Here is a 27,106-nt window from a genome sequence, read left to right as displayed (position 1 = left end):
CTGTCAGTTTTATCTTCTCCCAGCGTTCTGTTGTCCATGATCCACATCTATGCAGATCTGTATTTCACATACAAGAACTTTTTTAAGACCAATCACTATTTGACATTAGTAAGGCACCCTTCGTTAGTTTATTTAACACACGTAACGATCTCGTATTGGTAAGATTTCCTTGTGTATTATGTGAAATTTTATCCACGGTTGCTATTGTATTTTGTTGGTGGCTGCACGATGCGGAAGCACGAACGGCCATTTTGAAAACTAAAAAAAAAAAGCTTCGGTGCCTGCATCATCTCTGATAGGGTCGACCCGGGAATTTTGCATGTGTATTGTGTACATTGTTGGTTCCGTGAACGTCAAATGCCGTAAGTGAGTTGTAAAAACGCTGGTTGAAATACTGGAGCTGTTGTAGACAGTTTCGCTTGGATACCTTTCAGCGGTAAATATCTGAAGCTATTTGCTAATGAAATAATGTCTCAACAAGGTGCGGCATAGTTGCGAATGGTACAATGATCCAGAATGTGAAGAATAAATGTCACGTATTTCCGTCCATGAATTATTGTCAGAGACGGAAATAGAAGAAATGTATCCTATAAATAATTTCCGACTTAATCCTGTGTTGGTAGCTACCACTAATGGTTCGCACTATTAGTTATTTGAAACGAGTCCATACGTTAATAATCCATTAACGAATTCTTTCGGAGTGCGTATATCATAGCGGAGATCTTATTCAGTTGAATAGGTTATTTTTTTAAAAAAGTGGTGTAATGCTTTTTAAAACAACTTGTAATTTACCGTGCTGTCGTATACTGCTTGCCTCTACTCATTAGTCATTTGTTGGAAGTTGTTCATTTACTTATGAAAGCATGACGTTGAAACACTTTAATTTTATTTATATGTTAAATAAGCTTGTAAAAATGTTATTTACGCCTAACATTCACGTAATTTACAAGGTAGCATAAAGCAAAGTTCTTTTTCATAGCAGACAGCAAGACCTTATGTGCATAATTTTCGCTTCCACAAACGTAGCTTACGTTAACGTTATTATAGTTTCGGTAATATAACCGCCCCTATCCCAAGTACCTTGACATCTTGCGGCTGAGAAGTGATCAGCAACGTAGCCTGATTTTACCATACGCGCCATAACTAGCTTTTAGTTACAAAACTAAAACTGCCCAATAAATTCAGATTAATTATATTAGCGGACAAACCTCAGCAGAGTATTTTTTACAAATTACGAATATATTTTACATGAACTACGAAATATTTTAGGGGGAGGCTGCTACTTAACTCTTACTGGGTTTGTGATATGGAATATGTATCTACATATATCTTTAAATTCTTATGCTATGTGGATACTAGTAACCCATTCCCTACATGCAAAACAAACTTGAGTTGTCAACAATGATGGAATGAGGCCTAAATGCGTAAGGCCGGGTTGCTCATTCTCACCACTTGTATTTAGTTTGTACTATATGTTGAACATACAATGAAGAAATTGAACAACTGTATGAGGATGATAGAATAAAGAATTGACTGAGCTGTGCGGGGGGGGGGGGGGGGGGGGGCGGAATACAAGGCAGATTGTTAATAAAGTAGGTTGTTAAACTGGGCAGAAGAGGTCTTGCAAACAACAGGACTGAAGGACTGTCAAACTAACTGTTTGTTTGATGAGGAAAGTAACAGCAGCTTACATTGACCTACAAGTGCATACTTAGTACTGTTATCCAACTAAATATTTGTTAACTGTCATATAATGTGGATCCTTCTGTTGACCACCAGTCTCCCTTCTTGATCTAATGGGAAACATTAGACAGATCATTATTTAACATGTGCATAACTTCACCTGTCATACTGTAATGATTGGAGGTCAATCAAATGAGATAGTTTTGTTAGCGGAGGGTGGGATGAAATACCCTGTGAAATGTTATTAAATGTCTTTTCTGAAAACTACATAGAAGAGATAGTTCAGAACTTTCATCATGGTGAAAATATATTAGATCTAATGGCAACAAATAGATCTGTCTTCTTGGAGGATGTCCTCAACGAAGCTGATATTGGTGATCATGAGGAAGGTGCAGCAAAAATGTGTACCAAAGTATAACTAAAACAAGTTGAAAGATTTGTACTTTTTGTAAACTAGATAAAGAAGCGGTAGTGTCATACCTCAGTGAGGATGTTGAAACTCGTAGTTCAGGACAGGAGCGTATAGAGGAACTGTGTAGCACTACTAGTCATTTTTTTTCCTGTTCCACTTGCAAATAGTGAGGGGAAAACAACATTCCTCCGTATGAGCCCTAAATTCTCATTTCTTATCTTTATGGTCCTTACACACAATGTATGTTGGCAGCAGTAGAGTTATTTGACACTCAGCTTCAAACGCCAGTTCTCTAAATTTTCTCAATAGTTTTTCTCAAAAAGAACTTTATCTTCCATCCAGGGATTCCCATTTGATTCCCAAAGCATCTCCATAACGTGATGTTCGAATGTACCGGTAACAAATCTAACAGCTTGCCTCTGAATTGCTTTCTTGTCTTTCATCAACCTGACCCGGTACAGATCCCAAACACTCGAGCAGTACTCAAGAATAGGTCGCACCAGCATCCTATATGTGGTCTCCCTTACAGGTGAACCACTCTTTCCTAAAATTCTCCCAATAAACCGAAGTTGCCCACTTGCTTTCCCTCCCACAGTTCTCATATGCTGATTCCATTTCATATCACTTAGCAAAATTACGCCCAGATACTTGAATGATTTGACTGTGTCAAGCAGGACACTAGTAATACTGTGTCCGAACATTGTTCTTCTTACTCATCCTCATTAACTTACATTTTTCCACATATAGGACTAGCTGCCATTCATCACACTAGCTGGAAATTTTGTCTAAGTAATCTTGTATCTTCCTACAGTCACTCAACTTTGACACCTTACTGTACAGCACGGCATCATCCGGAAACAAACACAGATTACACAGGACTCGCATTCGGGAGGACGACGGTTCAATCCTGCGTCCAGCCATCCTGATTTAGGTTTTCCGTGATTTCCCTAAATCACTTCAGGCAAATGCCGGGATGGTTCCTCTGAAAGGGCACGGCCGACATCCTTCCCCATCCTTACCTAAAATTCGATGAGACCGATGACCACGCTGTCTGGTCTCCTTCCCCAAAACAACCAACCAACCAAACACAGATTGCTGCCGACACTGTCTGCCAAATCATTTATGTATATGGAGAACAACAGTGGTCCTATCACACATTCCTGGGGCACTCATGATGACACCTTTGTCTCTTAAGAACTCTTTTAGGCACTCGCATACATGTGAACTTATTCCATACGTTTGTACCTTTATTAACAGCCTGCAATGGGGCATCATGTCAAATGCTTTACAGAAATCTAGAAATATGGAATCTGCCTGTAAGTGGTGAATATAAGAGTATATTGCAACCCCTTTCTTGTTGCTCCCATAAGAATTGAGAAGACAATATCAGACTAATTACAGCACACACATAGGCCTTCAAGCAATCTTTCTTCTAGCTGTGCGTCTGTGAATGGAGAGGAAGAAAGGACTGATAATCAGTACAATGGGATACCTTCTCTGCCATGCATTTCATAGTGGTTTGCAGTGTGTGGATGTAGATGAACTCTTCTACAAATTGTTAACAGACAGTTAAGTTCAGCTAAATATTGCACCATGTAGTCTGTGAACTGAATTGTTCCTTATCATATATCATACATACCCACCCACCCATGAACCATGGACCTTGCCATTGGTGGGGAGGCTTGTGTTGCCACAGCGAGACAGATAGCCATACCGTAGGTGCAACTACAACGGAAGGGTATCTGTTGAGAGGCCAGACAAACATGTGGTTCCTGAAGAGGGGCAACAGTCTTTTCAGTAGATGCAGGGGCAACAGTCTGGATGATTGACTGATCTGGCCTTGTAACACTAACCAAAATGGCCTTTCTGTGCTGGTACTACAAACGGCTGAAAGCAAGGGGGAACTACAGCCGTAATTTTTCCTGAGGGCATGCAGCTTTACTGTATGGTTAAATGATGATGGCGTCCTCTTGGGTAAAATATTCCGGAGGTAAAATAGTCCCCCATTCAGATCTCCGGGTGGGGACTACTGAAGAGAACGTCGTTATCAGGAGAAAGAAAACTGGCATTCTATGGATCGGAGCATGGAATTCAGATCCCTTAATCGGGCAGGTAGGTTAGAAAATTTAAAAAGGGAAATGGATAGGTTAAAGTTAGATATAGTGGGAATTAGTGAAGTTCAGGGACAGGAGGAACAAGACTTCTGGTCAGATGAATACAGGGTTATAAATACAAAATCAAATAGGGGTAATGCAGGAGTAGGTTTAATAATGAATAAAAAGAAAATAGGAGTGAGGGTAAGCTACTACAAACAGCATAGTGAACGCATTATCGTGGCTAAGATAGACACGAAGCCCACGCCTACTGCAGTAGTACAAGATTATATGCCAACTGGCTCTGCAGATGACGAAGAGATTGATGAAATGTATGATGAGATAAAAGAAATTATTCAGATAATGAAGGGAGATAAAAATTTAATAGTCATGGGTGACTGGAATTCGATAGTAGGAAAAGGAACAGAACGTAGTAGGTAAATATGGATTGTGGGTAAGAAATGAAAGAGGAAGCTGCCTGGTAGAATTTTGCACAGAGCATAACTTAATCATTCTTGGTTCAAGAATCATGAAAGAAGGTTGTATACATGGAAGAAGCCTGGAGATACTAGAAGGTATCAGATACATTATATAATGGTAAGACAGAGATTTAGGAACCAGGTTTTAAACTGTAAGACATTTTCAGGGGCAGATGTGGACTCTGACCACAATCTATTGGTTATGAATTGTAGATTAAAACTGAAGAAACTGCAAAAAGGTGACAATTTAAGGGGATGGGACCTGGATAAACTGACCAAACCTGAGGTTGTACAGAGTTTCAGGGCGAGCATAAGGGAACAACTGACAGGAATGGGGGAAAGAAGTACAGTAGAAGAAGAATGGGTAGCTCTGAGGGATGAAGTAGTGAAGGCAGCAGAGGATCAAGTAGGTAAAAAGACGAGGGCTAGTAGAAATCCTTGGGTAACAGAAGAGATATTGAATTTAAATGATTAATGGAAAATCTCATATAAAGATGTGAAACAAATACTAAGAACGAGATAGAAGGGCTGGCCAGTACTTACCTCAGCTCAGTACAGCCGATAGATACACAAAAAACAGAACCTTTCCCTGTTGCTTCATAACCTGGGTTGTGAGTAACTGAACCTACTTTCCCTTCTTCCCTTTCTTTCCCGCCTCTCCTCCATGATGAAGGAACATTTGTTCCGAAAGCAGGAACGTAAATTTTTGGTTCTGTTTTTTGTGTATCTATCGGCTGTACTGAGCTGAGGTAAGTACTGGCCAGCCCTTCTATCTCTTTGTTAGTAGAGATACTGAATTTAATTGATGAAAGGAGAAAATATAAAAATACAGTAAATGAAGCAGGCAAAAAGGAATACAAACATCTCAAAAATGAGATCAGCACGAAGTGCAAAATGGCTAAGCAGGGATGGCTAGAGGACAAATGTAAGGATGTGGAGGCTTATCCCACTAGGGATAAGATAGATACTGCCTACAGGAAAATTAGAGAGATCTTTGGAGAAAAGAGAACCACTTGTATGAATATCAAGAGCTCAGATGGAAACCCAGTTCTAAGCAAAGAAGGGAAAGCACACAGGTGGAAGGAGTATATAGAGGGTCTGTACAAGGGCAATGTACTTGAGGACAACATTATGGAAATGGAAGAGGATGTAGATGAAGATGAAATGAGAGACATGGTCTGTGTGAAGAGTTTGACAGAGCACTGAAAGACCTAAGTCGAAACAAGGCCCTGGGAGTAGACAACATTCCATTAGAACTACTGACAGCCTTGGGAGAGCCAGTCTTGACAAAACTCTACCATCTGGTGAGCAAGATGTAGGAGACAGGCGAAATACCCACAGACTTCAAGAAGAATATAATAATTCCAATCCCAAAGAAAGCAGGTGTTGACAGATGTGAAAATTACCGAACTATCAGTCTAATAAGTCATGGCTGCAAAATAGTAACACAAATTCTTTACAGACGAATGGGAAAACTGGTAGAAGCTGACCTCGGGGAAGATCAGTTTGGACTCCACAGAAATATTGGAACATGTGAGGCAATACTGACTCTACGACTTATCTTAGAAAATAGATCAAGGAAAGGCAAACCTACGTTTCTAGCATTTGTAGACTTAGAGAAAGCTTTTGACAATGTTGACTGGAATACTCATTCAAATTCTAAAGGTGGCAGGGGTAAAATACAGGGAGCGAAAGGCTATTTACAATTTGTACAGAAACCAGATGGCAGTTATAAGAGTCGAGGGGCATGAAAGGGAAGCAGTGGGTGGGAAGGGAGTAAGACAGGGTTGTAGCCTCTCCCTGATGTTATTCAATCTGTATATTGACAAAGCAGTAAAGGAAACAAAAGAAAAATTAGGAGTAGAAATTAAAATCCATGGAGAAAAAATAAAAACTTTGAGGTTCGCCGATGACATTGTAATTCTGTCAGAGACAGCGAAGGACTTGAAGAGCATTTGAATGGAATGGACAGTGTCTTGAAAGGAGGATATAAGATGAACATCAACAAAAGCAAAACGAGGATAATGGAATGTAGTCTAATTAAGTCAGGTGATGCTGAGGGAATTAGATTAGGGAATGAGACACTTTAAGTAGTAAAGGAGTTTTGCTATTTGGGGAGCAAAATAACTGACGATGGTCGAAGTAGAGAGGATATAAAATGTGGACTGGCAATGGCAGGGAAAGTGTTTCTGAAGAAGAGAAATTTGTCAGCATCGCATGTAGATTTAAGTGTAAGGAAGTCGTTTCTGAAAGTATTTGTATGGAGTGCAGCCATGTTTGGAAGTGAAACATGGACGATAAATAGTTTGGACAAGAAGAGAATAGAAGCTTTTGAAATGTGGTGCTACAGAAGAATGCTGAAGATTAAATGGGTAGATCAAATAACTAATGCAGAGGTATTGAATAGAATTGGGGAGAGGAGGAGTTAGCGGCACAACTTGACTAGAAAAAGGGATCAGTTGATAGGACATGTTCTGAGGTATCAGGGGATCACCAATTTAGTATTGGAGGGCAGCGTGGAGTGTAAACATCGGAGAGGGAGACCAAGAGATGAATACACTAAGCAGATTCGGAAGGATGTAGGTTGCAGTAGGTACTGGGTGATGAAGGGCCTTGCACAGGAAAGAGTAGCATGGAGAGCTGCATCAAACCAGTTTCAGGACTGAAGACCACCACAACAACAACAACATACATATCATCCTGAAACTCTAAACTAACGAACGAGAACAGATGCTTCCAAATGTATGCAAGAGTAAAATGTACTACAGTGTAATAACCTCTAAAACACAATTTTTTTTTGTCTGGAATCACAAACCATCTGATTGTTTACTGACTCAGAAGCTACATTCACTATGAAAGAGATGAAATGAAAGAGGTTAATGCGCTGCTATGCAAACACTATTTAGCTGTTATGTAACTTCACCTTTATGTCTCAAAGAGCCCAAATTAAAATGATGGAAAAATTACTATTCAGGTTAACATCACAAATGTGTAGCTGTGGCAGTTGGACAAACAATGGTGGCACTAGAATTGCTGTACTGAATTCTTTGCTACTGAAGAATGATTTGGGAGTGGAGTGAGTGAGGGGTGAGGGAGGAAGGGTGGCAGCACCTGATCACCAAATGTCATTCATGGAGGTTCCCTTCATAGGATTATGGTCACCATGGGGGCAATACAATAACTGAGCAGAATTCTGTTTGAATGCTTCATTCCATTCCCTTTGATTGGTAAATTCAGAGTAAAGCCAATGGCCAATAGCTGATGATGCTACCAACATGGAAGCTAAGAATATTATTTGAAGCCCTCAATACCACCTTCTGATTTGTCTAAGGACATCACCATAATAGCAGACATGAATGGCTCATCAAAATCCAATGCGTAACATATGCACCATAACAGACATGATAATTATTCTCACGGCAACACTTTCATTGGTGTTACCAACTCGCAACCAAGCTGTTGCGTCTCAGCTTAACCTAGAGATTGGGTTATGCTATCGATCTGTTTCCATAATGTACTTTCCAGGAAATAACAACAATCAGGTAAAGAGAGATTGCTACTTACCTTAACCTTAAAGATGACAGACAGGCACAATTAAAAAACACTTAGACAGAGCTTTCGACCACAACCTTCTTCAGGAAAAAAGAAGCACATACTATTAGTGTACACAAGCAAGCAAGCACAGCTCCAGCACACATGACCACCAAATCCAGCAGCTTGGGCCAGAATCCCAGTATCTCTTAATTGTGCCTGTCTGCAACTTAATTTAGCCGAGCAGTTTAAGGTGCTGCAGTCATGAACTGTGCGGCTGGTCCCAGCGGAGGTTCGAGTCCTCCCTCGGGCATGGGAGTGTGTGTTTGTCCTTAGGATAATTTAGGTTAAGTAGTGTATAAGCTTAGGGATTGATGACCTTAGCAGTTAAGTCCCGTAAGATTTCACACACATTTTTTGCAATTTAATGTGTCATCTTGACAGTAAGTAGCAATCTATCTTTTCCTAGATAGTTGATATTCCTACATGGAGTTTCCATTATTTAATCTGTGTGTCTGATATGGAAAAGGTAAATATCAGTGGTTATAAACTAGCTCCACATATGAGTAGAGAGAATAAGGTGAGAGGAGGAGTTACCATATATGTCAAAAGTTATCACTGTGTAAAAAGCTTAGATACAAAAAAGTTTTGTCGAGAGCAACATATAGAAGCATTTGCCTGTCAGCTTAAACTGAAGGAGGGCTCTTTTATAATTGTAACAGTATATAGGTCCCCTTCAGGAAATTTTCATTTATTCCTGGAAAACTTGGATGCCTTGTTGTGCTATCTGTCAGATAGGGGAAAGCAAATTATTATTTGTGGGGCTTCAGTGTTGATTCACTGAAAGAGTGTAATAAGGAGAATGACCTGGAAGTCTTGCTCGGTTCTTTCATTTTGACATCTGTCATTAATTTTCCTACTCGGGTAGTGAAGGACAGCAGCACATTGATAGATAACACTTTTATAGACCAAGATAGGTTTAAAAACATAAATTCTTGTCCTGTTGAGAATGGCCTTTCTGATCATGGTGCTCAGCTAGTTACAGTATATGACATAGCTCTATTCAGTAATTCAAAACTACCCTCCAAATTTATGTGTTCAATTAATGACTCAACAATTAGAAATTTCAGAGAAAATCTTCAGCAGTTAGACTGGGATGAGGTGCACAAGGAACCCAATGCCAATTTAAAATATAACTTATTTCATGATACACTTGTAAGAGAATTTGAAAACCATGCAAAAAACCTTGGCTTACTTATAGGAATAAAAATATCTTGTAACCACAAAAGGGAACTGTATCTAACAACAAGAAAGAGTAATGACCCAGAAACATTATAAAAACTACTGTGCTACATTAAGCAAGGTTATTAAAAAGTCCAGAAGCATGTGCATCATGTCTAAGATTAATACCTCTGATAACAAAATCAAAACAATTTGGAATATTATTACAAGGGAGACAGGGCAACCAAGAGTACAGGATGATTGCATTACCATCAAAGCGAATGTAAACTTGACAAACAACAAGCCGGAAGTCAAAAACATTTTGAATAATCATTTTTTAAATGTTGTGGAGAAAATAGGATCTAAATGTTCATTAGAAGAAGCAAGGCAGTTAATGGAAGAGGCCTTACCCACACCATTTGATACAATTGAAATTCCACCCACCTCTCCTTTTGAAATTAGGAAGATAATAAACTCTCAAGAATAAAAGCTCACATGGAATTGATGGCATTTCCAGCAGGATAATAAAAGCTTGTTCCCAAGAAATAAGTGGGATTCTTAGTCACATATGTAATAGCTCTCTGAAGCAGGGTATTTTCCTAGATAGACTGAAGTATGCCATTGTTAAACCACTGTATAAAAAAGGGGATACATCTGATGTCAACAACTACCGCCCAATCTCTCTTCTGACTGCCTTATCCAAAATTCTTGAAAAAGTAATGTATTTTAGAGTAGCTTCACACCTTTGTAAAAATAAAGTTTTAACAAAATGTTAGTTTGGTTTCCAGAAGGGTTTTCAACGGGAAATGCTATATATACTTTCACTAATGAAATATTAAATGCTCTGAGTAACCGGAAGTCACCCGTTGGGATTTTTTGTGATCTGTCAAAGGCTTTTGATTGTGTAAATCATGGAATACTTCTAGATAAGCTCAAGTACTGTGGTATGAATAGGACAGTGCTCAAATGGTTTAAATCATACCTAACTGGAAGAGTGCAGTAAGTTGAAATAAGCAGTTCACATAATACGCAAAAAAACTGGCGATTTCTCAAACTGGGGAACAATCAAGAATGTGGTGCCGCAAGGTTTGGTCTTGGGTCCTCTGCTGTTCTTAATGTATATTAATGACTTGCCATTCTATATTCACGAAGATGCAAAGCTGGTACTTTTTGCCGATGATACAAGTATAGCTATCACACCCAACAGACAAGAATTAATTGGTGAAATTGTAAACAATGTTTTTCAGAAAACCATTTAGTGGTTCTCTGCAAATGGGCTCTCATTAAACTTTGACAAAACACAGTATATACAGTTCCACACAGTAAATTGAATGACACCATTAATAAATATAGACTTCGATCAGAAATTGGTAGCTAAGGTAGAATATTCAAAATTTCTAGGTGTATGCGTTGATGAGGGGTTGAACTGGACAAACATTCTGAAGATCTGCTGAAACTTGTGAGTTCAGCTACTTATGCTATTAGGGTCATTGCAAATTTTGGCGATATACATCTCAGTAAATTAGCTTATTGCGCCTATTTTCATTCTCTGCTTTCGTATGGCATCGTATTCTGGAGTAACTCATCATTGAGTAAGAGTGTTCATTGCACAAAAGCGTGTAATCAGAATAATTGCTGGAGCTCATCCAAGATCATCTTGCAGACACTTATTTAAAGAGCTAGAGATCTTTACTGTAGCCTCACAATATATATATTCACTTATGAAATTTATTATTAACAATCCGAACGAGTTCAAAAGTAATAGCAGTGTACATGGCTGCAACACTAGGAGAAAGGATGATCTTCACTGCTCAAGGTTAAATCTAACTTTGGCTCAGAAGGGGGTAAATTATGCTGCCACAAAGGTCTTTGGTCACTTATCTAATAGCATCAAAAGTCTGACAGATAGCCATATAGCATTTAAAAGGAAATTAAAAGAATTTCTTATTGGCAACTCCTATTCATTAAGTGTCATGTAATATTTTGTATAATGTAATATCTTGTATAGACACCTTTTATTAACCTGACACGTTCCACATCATTACAAAGTGTCGTATTCATGATCTCTGGAACAAGTACTAATCTAATCTAATCTCCAGGAAATAATATAGACGTCAAACAAATGTTGTCAGTGTTCTGTTATCTTTCTGTTTGCACACTGTGACATCACATGCCACAACTTCATCATGTCACAGCTCAAAGCAGACATCTTTTCTTATGCTGCTTATCTTTATCATCATAACCAAGATAGACACAAAGGCAAGACCTAATATAGCAGCACAAGTATATGTGTCTGTAAGCTCTGCAGACGGTGTTGATAGAACGTGTGATGAGATAAAATAAAGTATTCAGTTTGTGGTGGGAGACAAAAATTTGTGATGTAGTATGGTAATGAGAGAGAAAAGGAAAGATAGTAAAACATTGACTGAGGAACAAGAAACTGCCTGATAAATTTTGCGCAGAGTACAATTGAATCATGGCAGACAAACTGAATTAACAATTGTGAAAGAAGGTTATACATATGGAAGAGATCTGGAGACAGTGAAAAGTTTCACATAGCTTGCATGATAATGAGACAGATTTTGAAACTAGATTATAAACTGAGTAATATTTCCACAGGCAAATGTGGACTCTGTTGTGACACACAACACAAACACTGGTTTTGTAATCTTTTTATTGGTATACTACAGCACACGATGGCACAGTGTATGATCCTGAAACTGCTCAGAGGTGATAAAGATCAGTAGTGTAACAATGTCCAAATCTTGAGGGTTGCTTAATAAGGAACAGTTCATGGGACAGCATAGACTGAAGCTGGGAGTCTCACATTGACCTAGATTTAGACAAGTGTAGACATCATTGTTGTTGGTGGTGCTAGATTTGAGTGGGCATGCACAGCTGGTATTGTATACTTGCTCTGGAGGCAGACTGTGGAGCCTCTGGTGTCGAAACCTGCATCCATGGCTAGCAAGCCTTAGCCCAGTGCCTAGAGTAACATCTGTTGTCTGGCAGTGCGGCCGCTTCTCTGTGCAGCTAGCATAGCATACGGATCTGCAATGAGGCGTCTGGCAAAAGGTAGTGGTAACTGCGGGTTTACTACACTGACCCTAGTTTATTAATCATGATGCAAAAATCATATTTTTATATTCGCTCACATCTGAGATAACTAACTCCAAACTTTACAAAAAATGAAAATTTTCAAATTTCAAAAATTCGTTAAAATTATGGAAACATTTGTAAGTGTTCTTGCTCTATATGAGGCTAGTAGTGCATGATATCTAACTATAGCAAAAAATAGACTCTCATAAATCACTCCTTGTTTGTTATTTTTGGGCCTAAAAAGTGGATTTTTGAAAATTTAGATACCAAGCTTTGGAGGTCATTTTGACTGGTTATTTTTGAATTTACGGTATTTTGTGTAAGAGACAATGTTGTAGAGGACACTTTTCTAAAAACAAACATGTCAATTGCTATGTTGTAACTTAACCCAGTGCAGAGATATTCAAATTTTCGTCCAGACTGAAAAATCATCGCACCCCTACAAATAAAAATGGCCGTCATCCAGTAAAGGTGCAAGATAAATTATTTTAAAAAATTGTTTTGAACGTCTCAAATATAGGGCAATCACGTATAAAAAAATTAAAATATTTAAAAGTGGTCAAGCAACCATCACTGGACCACTTCATATGGATTAACCCATTGGGCAGTTTGGTTATATATCCTGAGGTCATAACTATTAAAGTCCTTCGGTGGAGCAAGGAGTGTCACTCTGTGAGCAGGTACGAGTGTTTGTTCATTACATTACAAGCTTCTGGAAGTCATATTAAGATGTTTCAGACACTAAAAGACTCTCTGGGAGACCAATTGCAAGGCCTGCTTAGTTTGTCTGACAGGTTTCAGACGGTGTCTGTGGTCCGTAGATTCAGATCCAGCTGCAGTTGTTTTTGCCCTGTTTTGGAGACAGCATCTTGGCTGCAAGGTCCAGACATTCACAGAGGTTGGTATTTTTGATAGTTGGTACTCCAAATCTAGTTGCCTGATGTAGCCTCTTAGGGTGCCAAAAACAGGAAAAAATCCGGTTTGCACTCTTTGTAAATCAGCCGATCATGCCATGGAATGGACCCTTGTGGATGCTGTGGAGAGAACATGGTGCAGCTGACTGCAGATGGTCACTCATGTCGGTACCAACAATGTGTGTCGCTATGGATCAGAAGGAATTCTCTCTGCTTTCTGGTGTCTCTCTAAAGTGGTAAAGACAGCCAGTATTGCTTGCAAGATGAAGTGGAGCTCTTCATACGCAGCATCATTGACAGGACTGATTGTGGACCTTTGGTACAGATCTGAGTAGAGTGTCTGAATCAGTGGCTCAGTTGGTCCTCTAGACTGCAGTTTCCTTGATTTATGTCATAGGATGGAGAGATGTTGGAATTCGCTTAATAGAGCGGAGTTCCAGTACACATGGAAGGTAGATACATGGATACCTGGGTAACAGGGGCCTTGAGGAGTGAATGGGAAGTTTTAGGTTTGATGGTCTTGGAAAAGTACCAAGAGTGGTTCAGTGCCAGAGTGCTGGTAAAACACAGGATGAGAGTATACTTACGAAATATTAGTATTATAGTCAAAATTGTCTTAGCTGTGTTAGGAAAGAACAAGAACTCCACTCATTCACAGAAAGCACTGAAGCAGAAATTGTTATTGGTACCGAAAGCTGGCTGAAGGCAGATATACCGTAAGTTCAGCTGAAGTTTTCATCTGGGAACTAACGAAGTTCAGAAAGGATGGATTATGCTCAGATTGTGATGCTGGGTTTGTTGCTTTTAGAAACTTTATCTTGTAGTGAAATTGAAATAGATAGTTGGTATGATGGAAGTAGTGGGCTGGATATTAATTGTGATGTGGTCATTTTGATTCTGATTTATTAGATCTCAGACTGAATAGTCGAAGCCCTCAAGATGAATGACCCGTAAGTGTTCCCCTGGATGCAGGAAGATGTCTTCACTATGCTGGTTGCAGAGGATCGGACATGGCAGAATCTCCGATGCAGTGTTCCGGAAAGCCAGAAACTATCACCATAAATCACTAGCACAGCCTTGGCAAAAGCTTAGTACATACCCTGACATCCACTGCCTGCAACAATTAAAAAAACCATAAAAAGCAATTTCAAAGGCTCAGTGTAGTTAATAAAATCCTTCACTGAGGCAGCCTGCTTTAAAACTAATAACCACGTTTGTGAGTAGGATTAAGGAATGGCTTCCAAATTTACAAATGCAATGGGCACATCATAAATAAGTGTAATAATACTAGTTAGCCACATTAAAACTGCAATAATAAACATATGAAACTATTTGGTTCCGGAGATCTTTTCAAGTCTCAGACTTCTATGATGCATGAAGACTGTGTTTAGGGAATACCAAGTGGGCTGAGGCATGAAAAGGAATTTGGATTGAGGAGGGAGGCGTGCAAAGGTTGTTTTTGCAGTTGTGTAAAGCCACTGTGCCAGGGTGGCATAGTGGTTGGTGCATCTGCCTATTTAGGAGGAGAACTGGATTCGAATCCCAGCCTTGGTACAAATTTTCATTAATTGTTTCAGTCTGCATATATACATTATTTACTAAACAAATTATAAAAGAATAAATTAGCTGGTAATAATAAAATAACTTCTAAAATGCCCAAGGTAGCCTTGGCTATTGTTAACAAATCTTAATTGAAAACCTCTGAGAAGGCAACAAGGTAGGCTTACTGTACTAAAACACTCAAACTACAACTGCTAGGACTATTAAAAACACAACAAAGATCAGGATAGTAATTGTAATTTTCACCAAGTAATGCCTTTAAGCTTGGGCTGCTCAGAACTGCACAATTTACAGTTCACTGTGCCAGTGCAGTACAGTCACACGCAGAACCGCCGGTTTGTTTAGGATAAATGGACAGCCTTGCCACCCTAAATGACTACAATTTTCATTCAGTAACGCCCATAAGCCTGGGCTACGCACAACTGCACAATTCACATTCCAGAACACCGGCACAATACAGTTATAGACAGAGAGCATAGCTTTGCCTAGAATAACAGTGTGGCCTCACTGCCTTAACTGCCTACCTCGCTTTGTAAAGAGATTACCTGTGTGTAGCTTCTGTCAGTTGTTGCGTGCCATTGTATAATCAGACAACTGTGTGCTGTGGGTTAAACACGTGTAGTGTGACCGCACCCAGACTAATAATTACGGTCAAACCACTATCTTGGATTTAATATCTAGCTACAGTGATGTACCACCGCAGTTTCAACCCAGGATTAATATAACTTCTTTCAGTAAGGTACCAAACAGAAAACTGCCACAGAAGAGGGAACATTTGTACGACACCAGATTTTTGATGTCAAATAAACAAGGCAGATGCCACTCAGTCATGACCAGACCCAGCTCTTTTCAAAAGACTATTCTACTCCTGGAATTGCCTAATCGTTTGACATGATGATTCAGACACTCAACAATCTTTCCACACTACAAGTTCTGCTGGCTCATTTCTAAACCGAGATCAAGTGATTACAATGTGTCAGACATACTTAAATAAACAATTACAGAAAATGATCAGATTAGGGTTGTCAGAAGCCCCAAGTCGTTATAGATAGCAGGTGTTCAAAACACCATGATACTCGACTGTGAAGCTCAACTACGTGAACTAAGCATTAATCATTGCTCAGTCACAAGCAAAACCAACTAAACACCAGCTAACCTCATTTTTCCAATCAGATCTTAGTGTAACACATAGCAGCAATGTCAGGCAAAGTCGTACTTTGTGACAGTGTGACCTCTGCCACTTATTTCTTGTAAATGGTAACTGGGTTGTAACTCAGTAAATAACAAACACCATTAACCACTGTGCCAGCAATAGTGCAACAAGCTGCAAACACACGAACCACCACTCGCAGTGACAGCACCATTCAACAATGGATTGCACTGGCCTGTAGCTTCATTGTGATCTGGCAGCAGACCTATCAAGTGATGGCAGTTAATCAATGATGGTGATGATGATGACAGTGAGATCCCACACTTTGAGGAGCGTAGGGGACAATGTGGGAGACCTGCACCGCTGACTAGGCAAGGTCCTAGCGGAGGTGGTTTGCCACTGCCATCCTCCAACCGTAATGGGGATGAATGATTATGATGAAGACGACGCAACACCCAGTCATCTCGAAGCAGGTAAATTCCCTGACCCCGCCGGTAATTGAACCCAGGACCCCTTGCGTGGGAAGTGAAAACACTACCGCAAGACCACAAGCTGCAAACATCATCAAACCTTTTACCAAACTCTAAACTGCTGAATTGTGATCGCGTCTTGGGGAACCAAACAGTTTGCAGGTCTATGGCAAATGTCAAACTCGGCATCTCCTCAGCAGAGCCCGTAGACAATGCTGTTATTGTGACCACAAGCGGCAAGCCACAGAGAGCCTCCCTGGCAGCATTTCATGCCTTATGACCACTCTGGAGTGATCCCAGGTGCGTTTTTATTCTTTATTTTAATTCATTGATGAACACTTGTTTAAGTGCTGTAGATTCACCTGCCTTTATGAAAAAAATTCAGGGCGCTAGCAACTTAGCTTGTACTGGCGCAAGTAGGGAAGCAAATAACTCATCCTGTTTGGTGACAATGGGTCTAGTATTTCAAGTTTTGTATAGTTTAGGGTTTCGTATCATCTCTCTCTAAAAGTGTAGGTGAATTTTGATAACTTAGGAGGTGGCTCATAAATCTGGTTGTATGTACAATTGAACACATACATTTGTTGTAATTTTAGTTCTTGAACAGTAGTTCTGTTCTTTTAAAAATTTGTGATAGAGAGAACTTTGCATATTTGCCCATTCCAAACTCGTAGTTTGATGAATTTTCTCCTGTTATTTTGTCTTATGGTTCATCATCATTCATAACCCAAGTCTTATTCAAATGTTAGCTCCAAGTTGTGAAAGCAACCAGTATGAAACTGCCCCAATTTCTGAAAAACAATATGATAGACAATATTGGTGTGGCTTAGGAGGATCAGCTCATGCCAGAAATCTGGCCTGAGAGGTTACCTTCCTTGCACTCTTAATTGTTCACGTGTTGAATCATTATTTGTGAAAACTATTTTATATTGCAATAATTTGAATTGTCATTCTTCATCTTTCATCCAGTTTGCTTTCTATCTGTGGGCTACCAAATGTTAAGAAGAAATGTTGTGGAATTTCCCAACCTGAGACAACAATATGACAGGCAGTGTTGGTACTGGTGTGTTTTGGAGAGGTCAGTGTTGCTGTAGGTCTGGCCCCATAAATCACCATTAGTCACTCTCTCAAATATTGACATTGCCCGAAAATCTCTAAAAAGTCTTTAAAGTGTCCATGGGACATTGTTACAAAATGATTCTTTATAAGCAAAGGCTTTGTTTGTCTAACTGAATGGGTAAATATGGTAATGGAAAATCTTTGGTGGCTTGCAGATAATTTAGTGAGTGCAGGTAACAACTCACTGAGTAGCTGAGTTGTTGATAGGTGCATCAACATGACAGAAAAAGGTGCTAGCTTGCAACTCTATCTTCAGAGGTATGGAGTACACATCCACAAACAAACATCTGCACAGCTACTTTGTCCCGACTGCCTGCCTGTAGTGCTGATGATTCTAAACCTCAACTGTTGAGTGAATTGTTATCTTCAGTCTTTAAATTGTATTGTATTGTATTGTATTGTATGTTAGCTGGGGACCTAGAAACGACGGAGAGGCTCCATCCCCGCCGCAGCCGCAGTGGTCCACAACCCCACTACGACTACTGCAGTCCGCTTCGACCCTCTGCCGCCCCACACCGAACCCAGGGTTATTGTGCGGTTTGGCCCCCGGTGGATCCCTCAGGGAATGTCTCACACCAGATGAGTGTAACCCCTATGTTTGCGTGGTTTAGTAATGGTGGTGTATGCGTGCATGGAGAACTTGTTTGCGCAGCAGTCGCTGACATAGTGTAACTGAGGCGGAATAAGGGGAACCAGCCCACATTCGCCGAGGCAGATGGAAAACCGCCTAAAAACCATCCACAGACTGGCCGGTTCACCGGACCTCGATACAAATCTGCCGGGCGGATTCGTGCCAGGGACCAGGCGCTCCTTCCCGCTCGGAAAGCCGTGCGTTAGACTGCACGGCCAACTGGGCAGACCAGTCTTTAAATTAATTGTTACCAGTAAATGTATGCATTTATATTCATCAAGAGCGCTGATAACCATGCTGTTGAACACTTTAAAACCACCATCTTGGATGTGCTGGGTTTAGGTGCAACTAAGAAAAATAATTTTTAAGTAAATAAGTACACACATGCTCTATGGTTGTTTTATTTTGATATTCTTTTTTTTAATGGTTTCTTGTGTTACTTACTTTTGCTAAAATTGTGTGCTATTTAAAGATTCTTTTTTTCAGGTTATCATGTCCCTGACAGTGCTGTCCAACCACAAGGAAGTAGAAAATCTACTGAATCCACAGTCAGTAGAAAACTGGGAGATACATTCAAATCTTAATCTGCCAAAACTAGTCTCAGTCCTCAAGGTTCAGTAAATTAGCTTAGTGCCTAAGAATATATCACAGACCTAAATCGATCACATTTAACTCACACTTTGATGTACCTTAATGCCTTATTTTCTATTTTGTACTGTACATACTCTGACTACTAAAACTTAGTTCCCAGCTGAGAACTGTAATGCAGTAAATAAAAATAAAACAAATAAAAAATCTCATTTTGGGACCGTAGAAAAGAAACCTTGGATATATTTCTTGTTTCGTAGACTTTCCTTAAAAAATACAGTGTACACTTTATATATTATTATGACCCGTAAAAATGATGTACTGTAGAAAAGAGAGTAATATTTGACATTGTTAATTATTGTTTGTACCATTACAGTCTGATTTAAATTAGTTATCTGCTGATGTTGAACTGTCCGAAGTTGATATTGTCATGACAGGTAATGTCTGCAGGCAGCTGCCACAGTCCTCCACTCTCAGCAGTGATAGAAAATTGGTTTAAAATATCTATTTCCTGCAAAAATCTGGAATTCATGTACGATATTTCTGTAATGTGTCCAAGCATGTCAAAAATCTGTTGTTAAGTTCAATTAGGGCCAGGATTATGTTAGTTTTTTGAAACGGTCGAAATTTTTCCATCTGGAGAACAGCTTTAAACTTATCACATCGAAAACTATTGAACTTGCTGAAATACTTTTTTTTTCATGTTGATTTATATAATGCGTTGGCTTGTCAATGGACCTTTACAAAGTTATGAATCACATTGCGTTTGCAGTGTATTAACTTTGGAAAACTGCATTTATTTGCAGTTTTGTCAATATCTAACTTGTAACAAGTATGAAGTATAGAGTCTATCTTCAGCAAAACTACAGAGAGGGGGAGGGAGGGAGGGAATGTCTGGGGGGGGAGGTCTTTCCTTCTCAACCTGTCTGGTAACTCTCCCCTGATTGGTGATTCTAGGCAACTCTTATGAATTCTCCCCATTACCTGAACTTCAACAGTCCTTTTCCTTCACTCCTCTCCATTCTCTTTCAACCGTTGTGCCAGGAGGAGGTCAGGAGCCACTGGCTCCAGAAGCTCACAGGTTTTAATTCCTATATCTGTTTCCTTTTGCTGCCGCTTGATGAATAGAGGGTCCCCCCCCCCCCCCCCCCTTATGTATCCAAAATTTACGCTCTATCCTTTTCATAATGTTGTTAATATTCCAACCTGAACTTTCCATTGTTTGACATTCCAGCTGAACGTAGAGCTTCAACTAAGCTATAGATCTGTCTGGTAACACAAACAGGTCTTTTTAGCTTTCAGTTTCTTTGACTTCACCTACTCGTAACCGAACTGCCTCATTACAACCTAACCTAGACTTTGGGCTACAGATTAGGCTGTCACCAAAAGTAGGTCGTTTTAAGATTTCAGATTTGTTGATTTCACCAACTTTCAAGCAAACTTACACTTCAGACTTAACTGTCATCTTGTAATAAGTGACATAACCACAAAAAATAATCGAATATTTGTTTCAATCAATAATATTAGAAGAATTGCTGTTCATGGCGGGAATGAAAAGAAAGCAAAAAATGAAACTGGAACGAATCTTATTCTGTTGGATTGTACACCAGTGCAACAGCCTGCAAAAAACAAAAATAATCCTGGCTCATTTTGATTCTGTTTCCTCCACATATACGCAGACAGTGGCTGTTGTAAAATGTCTTCCGTCATGCAGGGACCATTTAATTACCAGCCCATGTGCCCTTTATAGTATTTGTATGGGCACCTGTTGTTGCTTCCTCTGAAGCCAGTTTGTGATTGACAGTAAAGTGCTTGAAACATTCATTTTTGAGACATTTATGTGTAGAAAAGCAGCCTGATGTTATTGTTGCCCCTGGCAAAATATTTTCTTTGACAATTTTCAAGTGAACAGCTTTAGATTGCGTAGGCACAATGAAAAAAAACCATTTGTATGTACATTTTTTAATAACCCCAAATTCCCGTCTTCCCCTTTTTTTGGTTCCCTCTCCCAGTCGTCTTTTTGCTGCACTGAGATTCATTGATCTCAACAATCTGCCCTTCACCACAAAGTTTCTTATTTTGTCTCTGCCTTGAAGAACCAAATCACTTTTAATTATTCCACTTCATAGAATCCTTCATAATCACAGAATATCTCATGAAACTCAGAAGTAGATTGCAAAAAACGGTGAAGAAGACAGGGTATCAGTTTCAATGCTAGAAATACATTGCCTCTTTTCTCACCTCTCATCGGTTATGTGAAACTATCATCCCATTATCCATGCAAAACTGATGTGTTGCCAACCTATGAGCAATAGAGAAACACCTCCGCAACTGCCACTGGCCCATATCTAGACATAAGCTGCAAGTGTATACAGGAGGCAGAAGCACAAAGAGCACCCTACAGTACTTACATGTCCAAGGAAATGTGGTGTCATTCTGATGGGTACCACGCCATGCTTGACTGGAGGGAAAATGATGTGACGGGTGCAGCCATAAAGGAAGCACATTAGCCAAACATTTTGGATCAAATTGGTGGTCTCTCATATGTTTTTTAAGTCACCAGTCTTCCGACTGGTTTATGCAGCCCACCACAAATTCTTCTCTTGTGCCAGCCTCTTCATCTCACTCTTCCCCCCACCCCCCCCCCACCCCCACCCCCACCCCCCTCCCCATCCAAGGCACCAGCGGTTCTTTCACGAGTTTGTGCATAATGCACACAGTGTCCTGAGGGATTGCAGCCAATTCTTCTTTCCTGAGCTGCATTTCCTTCACCGTACCCCTCCCTCCCCCACCCTGGCTCCTTCGCTGCTGCACCCTCCTTCCCCTCTGTCAGTGTTTTTGTTTATGTCAACCTGTCTATCCATCTGGTTCCCCTGTATTCCTTGCAGTTTTGTTCCTCTTGCCTGTTCTTTAATCGTTTTCAGCATTTTTCGTTCCCCCATGGGTTTGACCTCCACTTCTAAATTTTCTGTCTTTAGTGTCCGCCATCTGGGGAAGAACTCCATCTCTACCGTCTACAGTGTGGATTCCCCCCCCCCCCCTTTCCTTCCCCTCTTTCTTCCCTGCCATAGCCCCCCTCTGCCCTGGTAATTAATCAGCACACGTAGCCAGTCCTGTCATGTACCCATCTGGCTGACCCCCCTGACAACACAGAGATCACACTACTCATACCTGAGATGTTACCTCCCCATGTATGCCAGGAAGTGGTTGCTTGTCATCTTGGAGCGTCAAAACTCCTGGCAATGGCCCCTGGGCCAGACAGCTGTTGCTGCGGCTGGCTGGCACCCATGGGGGAGAAGTCCTGATCGGAGTGGGTAGTATCAGAGTGCATGCTGCAAAAATCTGACCATTCTCAAATGGCCGTCTCTTTGAGTGGTATCAGGTCATTGAATACTGTGTTGTATGGCCCTAGAGCCTTCCCTTCTCTGGCTACATCCTGGGAATAGGACCAGGCTCACTGTCTTGGGATGAAACAATTTCCCTGCTATCTGGTCTGTACTAGAACAGACGGGGACACATTCTCTTGGTAAGATGTGATTGGGTTTCCTGTTGATCAAAGCTGCTTCTGCTGCCCAACGTGCAGCCCTTCATGCTTTTGAATGCCTTGGCGATGTCCTAGTGTCTATTAACCCTCAACAGCCACCTAATATGCTCAAGGGAGTAATTTTTCATAAGGACCTCATCCTGCAAATTGATGAGGAACTTGTGACATTCAAATGTTTTATTTCTTAGTTGATAGTCCTCGGTATAGATGTACTGCATTGTGATACTGGCTGAAAAATGGGGGGTGGAAGTTCAACACTGACTGCTGTAAATGATGTAGCCGACAATTGCACTGTTACGTTTCACAGTTCTTTACTTTCACTGTTCACAACCCCTTATATTACACATTTAATATGGCCAGTTCAATATTGGTTGACTTTTGATAAGCTTCATTAATAGTTTGCAGGCAAACATGAGCATACTGCTGCAATAGTTTACTGTTGAGTATCTATGAGCAGAAAAAACCTAACCATACGAATCTTGCAGAATAATATCATACGTGTGGCACTATTGGATAGACGCTGTCATTATTTTAGCACATGGGCTATTTGTGTTACACTTATTTCGCGGTTTTGATGCAATGTTGTTGACCTAACCAATACAGTTTCTCATCTGAAAATCGGCTGTGGACTGACTTGCCTTGGGACCAAAAATTGGGCCTTTATATATCTTCACAATAATAGGTACTGAAACAGTACATTGTTCGATGTTTAAGTTACAGAAATTACTATTAAAACATAACTCGTTCAATTAACTGTATACATAGAAAAATTCCTTCTTTTTAACAGTTTCTTCTCCAAGGGTTAAACTGAATTATTTGTTTAAATGATGTAATTAACAGACATAGTTATGAAAACAATGCTTTTGACAAATCTGGTGATTATTTTGGAATTAATTAAGGGCTGGCTTTGCTAATATGTTTTCGAATAGAGCTGAATAAATACTTAAGGAATCCTACTGGTTGTTCTTCCAAATGTTTATAATTAGTACAGAATTTGTTTGTTTATAAGTCAACAATAGAAATTAAGTCACGAAACAATTACTGGCTTCAACCTATAACAAAAGATATTAACTAGGAATAGTCCAAATAAAGTAGGAAATTGATTACATACGCAAAACTAAGCACAAAACTAGATCAGGTGTTGCCATCCTTTCTCTTTTATGAAAATGAAGCTTATAGTCATATATGTTAAAGGTAATTAGGCAAAAATGAAAATAAAATGAATTTAAGGAGGCAGATGGCAAAATAAGAGAGGAAGTAAAAAGATCCCAGCTTGCTTCGTCACATTACTCCCTCATTTTATTGACCAGATGGATACTGCAAATAGCTAACTGGGCAATTCAGTGACCACATGTGACCCCAAAAGTGGGTTTAACTATCTACACACAAAAAATATTACATAAGAAACCTCTTAATCAAAAACTACAGTATATATGTTTTTCAAAAATGGTTCAAATGGCTCTAAACACTATGGAACTTAACATCTGAGGTCATCAGTCCCCTATGTTTTTCAAATTCCTACTTACGTGAACTGGCCATATGGAAATACCCATACAAAATATTTGCATATACTGTATTGTGCAATGGCACAAAATATCCACAGGTTATATTTTAATAAAAATTACTCATCTTTGTCATAAGTTATGTCCTTTTTGGGCAAACAAAGATTACATTCTAAGATACATATCAATTGATGAAAGTCCTGTCTTGCTTCAAATTATAAATGGTCATGGGTTGCAAATAGTTGAATTACACTGCACCTTGCACTTCGTTTTCAGACAGAAAATTTCACTTGTTCAATGTTTAGTATTTTGCGCAAGCACTTTCACTCTTTTAATGAGTTTTAACACATTTCCTCACCAAGTTGTCCATGCCTTCAATAGGTCCAAGTGGCAGTTAGTAAGGAAATGCACTGCTATCAGTTCCCTTGAAGGTGATTCTCCTCCACCACAGTAAATGAAAATATTAAACAAAATACTATACTTTTAGTACACCTATTTTTACTTCTAAATATAAGGAAAAAATGTTTTACACTGATGTCAAATAATAGTCATTACCCCATAAATAGATACATTACACAATTCTCATAACATCACAATAATTAGCACTAAAATTGACTATAGTATGAAAGGTGGGGACTAGTAAAAATTTAAAATAAAGTGCACATTACATTACAGATCATTACTCTAGGTCATAACTCTGTCTGAAACTGGTTAAACTAAAAGATTGTTGTTTCTTTTCCACTTGCAAAAATCACTAAAATGCAAAGTCCTGATTTGAAATTCACGTAATTGATGGCCTCATCTTAATTTCTAAAATATGTACATTATCTCCAGCAAAAGCTCAAGATGTGCAGTAGCATGTATTTACTAATCATTACATTAAGAAAAAAAGAATAGTTCAATTCAGTTTATTGCTTGTAACATGTAATTTTACATGCATGTGTGTTTTCAATTAAGTATACCAGTTTTTACAATTACAGTTTTTTAGTGTACATTATTTCTTATTACATTTTAATTCATGATAAATTAAAGTTATAAGGGCATTTTAGGATAAGCCACTCCTTGACTCATTTTTTAAAAGTATCCCCTGTCAATATCTTAACTTCATTTGGTAACAAGTTATTAAAAACAGCTCCTTTGAAATAAGGGCTTTTCGCTATTAAAGTTAATCTTCTGTTAACCATATGAAAATCTTTTCTATGCCTTGTTTCATAGTTGTGAATATCCATGTTTCTTTTTGTGATCTTAGCGTCTTCTTTCACTAGTATTATAGTTTCTAGTATATACATAGCAAAAACTGTGAGAATATTGTGTCTAATGAATAGGGGCTTGCAAGAAGTTCCTGGTTTTACTTTTCTTATGATCCACAAGACTCACTTCTGCAGTATGAAAACTTTTTTCGTATTAGTTTTGCATGGCCCACCCCACAGTACTATCCCATAAGACAAGAAAGGATACACTAATCCATAATTTACAGTCCTTAGGGTTTTGGAATTAAGATATGGTGATAATCTTCTTAATACAAATAGACTGGGTGTTATTTTTTTTACAGACATAATCGGCTTGCTACTTCCATGAAAGTCGATCATCTATGCATAAACCCAAGAATTTACAATCTGTACAGGATTTTGGTACAATTTCATCAATCACAGTATTTTGTCTGTTTGGACCACTTGGTGAATAATATTAGTTTTTTCTATGTTTACTTTTAGGTTCTCTCTTTCAAAGTTAGCCCTTGCCTTTTCAGTAAAGTTAAGTATCTCTTCAACTAGGCTGGGCTAGTAGACACCAGATGTATCATTTGTATACATATTGATCAATTGCTTATTGTCAAGAGAACTTGGGAAATCATTTACGTAGCATATGAATAGGACTGGACCTAAAGTAGAGTCATGAGGAACACCAAAATGTATATTTCTTATACTTTACCTTCTTCTCTCCAGTATTTGTCCATTAGAGTACATAACCTCCGTGCACTGTTGTCTACCCTTTAAATGCGTTTCTAGCAATTGCATGAGTTTTCCAGTGACACCACTCTTCGCAGTTTTTGATAAGAGCACATCATGATGAACTCTGTCAAAAGCCCTTGAGAGTTCCAGGAATACTCCTGCTGCTTGGGAGTTTTCATTTATTTTTTCAACTATACAGGGTGATTCAAAAAGAATACCACAACTTTAAAAATGTGTATTTAATGAAAGAAACATAATATAACCTTCTGTTATACATCATTACAAAGAGTATTTAAAAAGGTTTTTTTTTTTTTCACTCAAAAACAAGTTCAGAGATGTTCAATATGGCCTCCTCCAGACACACGAGCAATATCAACCCGATACTCCCCAACACCATATCCTTAACATACCCCTATAAGAAAAAATCGCAGGGGGTAAGATCAGGGCTTCTTGGAGGCCAGTGATGAAGTGCTCTGTCACGGGCTGCCTGGCGGCCGATCCATCGCCTCGGGTAGTTGACGTTCAGGTAGTTACGGACAGATAAGTGCCAATGTGGTGGCGCTCCATCCTGCTGAAATATGAATTGTTGTGCTTCTTGTTCGAGCTGAGGGAACAGCCAATTCTCTAACATCTCCAGATATTGTAGTCCAGTTACAGTAGCACCTTTGAAGAAAAAGGGACCAAAAACTTTATTGGCTGAAATGGCGAACAAATGTACAACTAAATGAAACTTTATAGCTCCCTTAATTCGCCGACAGATAGTGCTTAGCTCTGCCTTTTGTCGTTGCAGAGTTTTAAATTCCTAAAGTTGTGGTATTCTTTTTGAATCACCCTGTATTATGGACAAATTGCATTGCTGCTGATGTGGTACTTCGACCTCTTCTGAAACCATTCTGGAAATCACTTAATATGTCAGCATTGTTGTAATGTTCCAAGATTTTTTTAAATGTTATTTTCTCTGTCAGTTTGCTGAAAGTTGAGATTAGGGCAATGGGTCTATAGATCTGTACATGCTTTATTTCCCCCTTATTGTGTATTGGTTTCACTACAGATAGTTTTAACTTGTTAAGGAACACACCGTCTTTGAGAACACAGTTTGTTAGATGAACTAGTGGTCACCATCATATAACTTAATTACTACTTGAATCACAACCAAGGGGA

The 27,106-nt window shown here is 39.2% G+C and overlaps 1 protein-coding gene across 1 annotated transcript in view; it reads left to right on the top strand.

Annotated features, from left to right (window-relative positions):
• The first annotated feature begins 327 nt into the window (after positions 1–327).
• LOC126456397 (uncharacterized) overlaps positions 328–27,106 on the top strand; it is a 438,969-nt gene continuing 412,190 nt past the window's right edge. Inside the window, exons 1-2 of the mRNA XM_050092153.1 lie at positions 328–436; positions 18,849–18,974. Of these exons, the coding sequence (XP_049948110.1) occupies positions 18,855–18,974 (120 nt within the window). The 5' untranslated portion in view covers positions 328–436; positions 18,849–18,854. The remainder of the gene's footprint in view (positions 437–18,848; positions 18,975–27,106) is intronic.

This window comes from Schistocerca serialis, chromosome 1 (genome assembly GCF_023864345.2).
Source record: "Schistocerca serialis cubense isolate TAMUIC-IGC-003099 chromosome 1, iqSchSeri2.2, whole genome shotgun sequence".
Lineage (NCBI taxonomy): Eukaryota > Metazoa > Arthropoda > Insecta > Orthoptera > Acrididae > Schistocerca > Schistocerca serialis.
The sequence above is the reverse complement of the archived record's forward strand: the minus strand, read 5'-3'. Positions and strand labels throughout refer to the sequence as shown.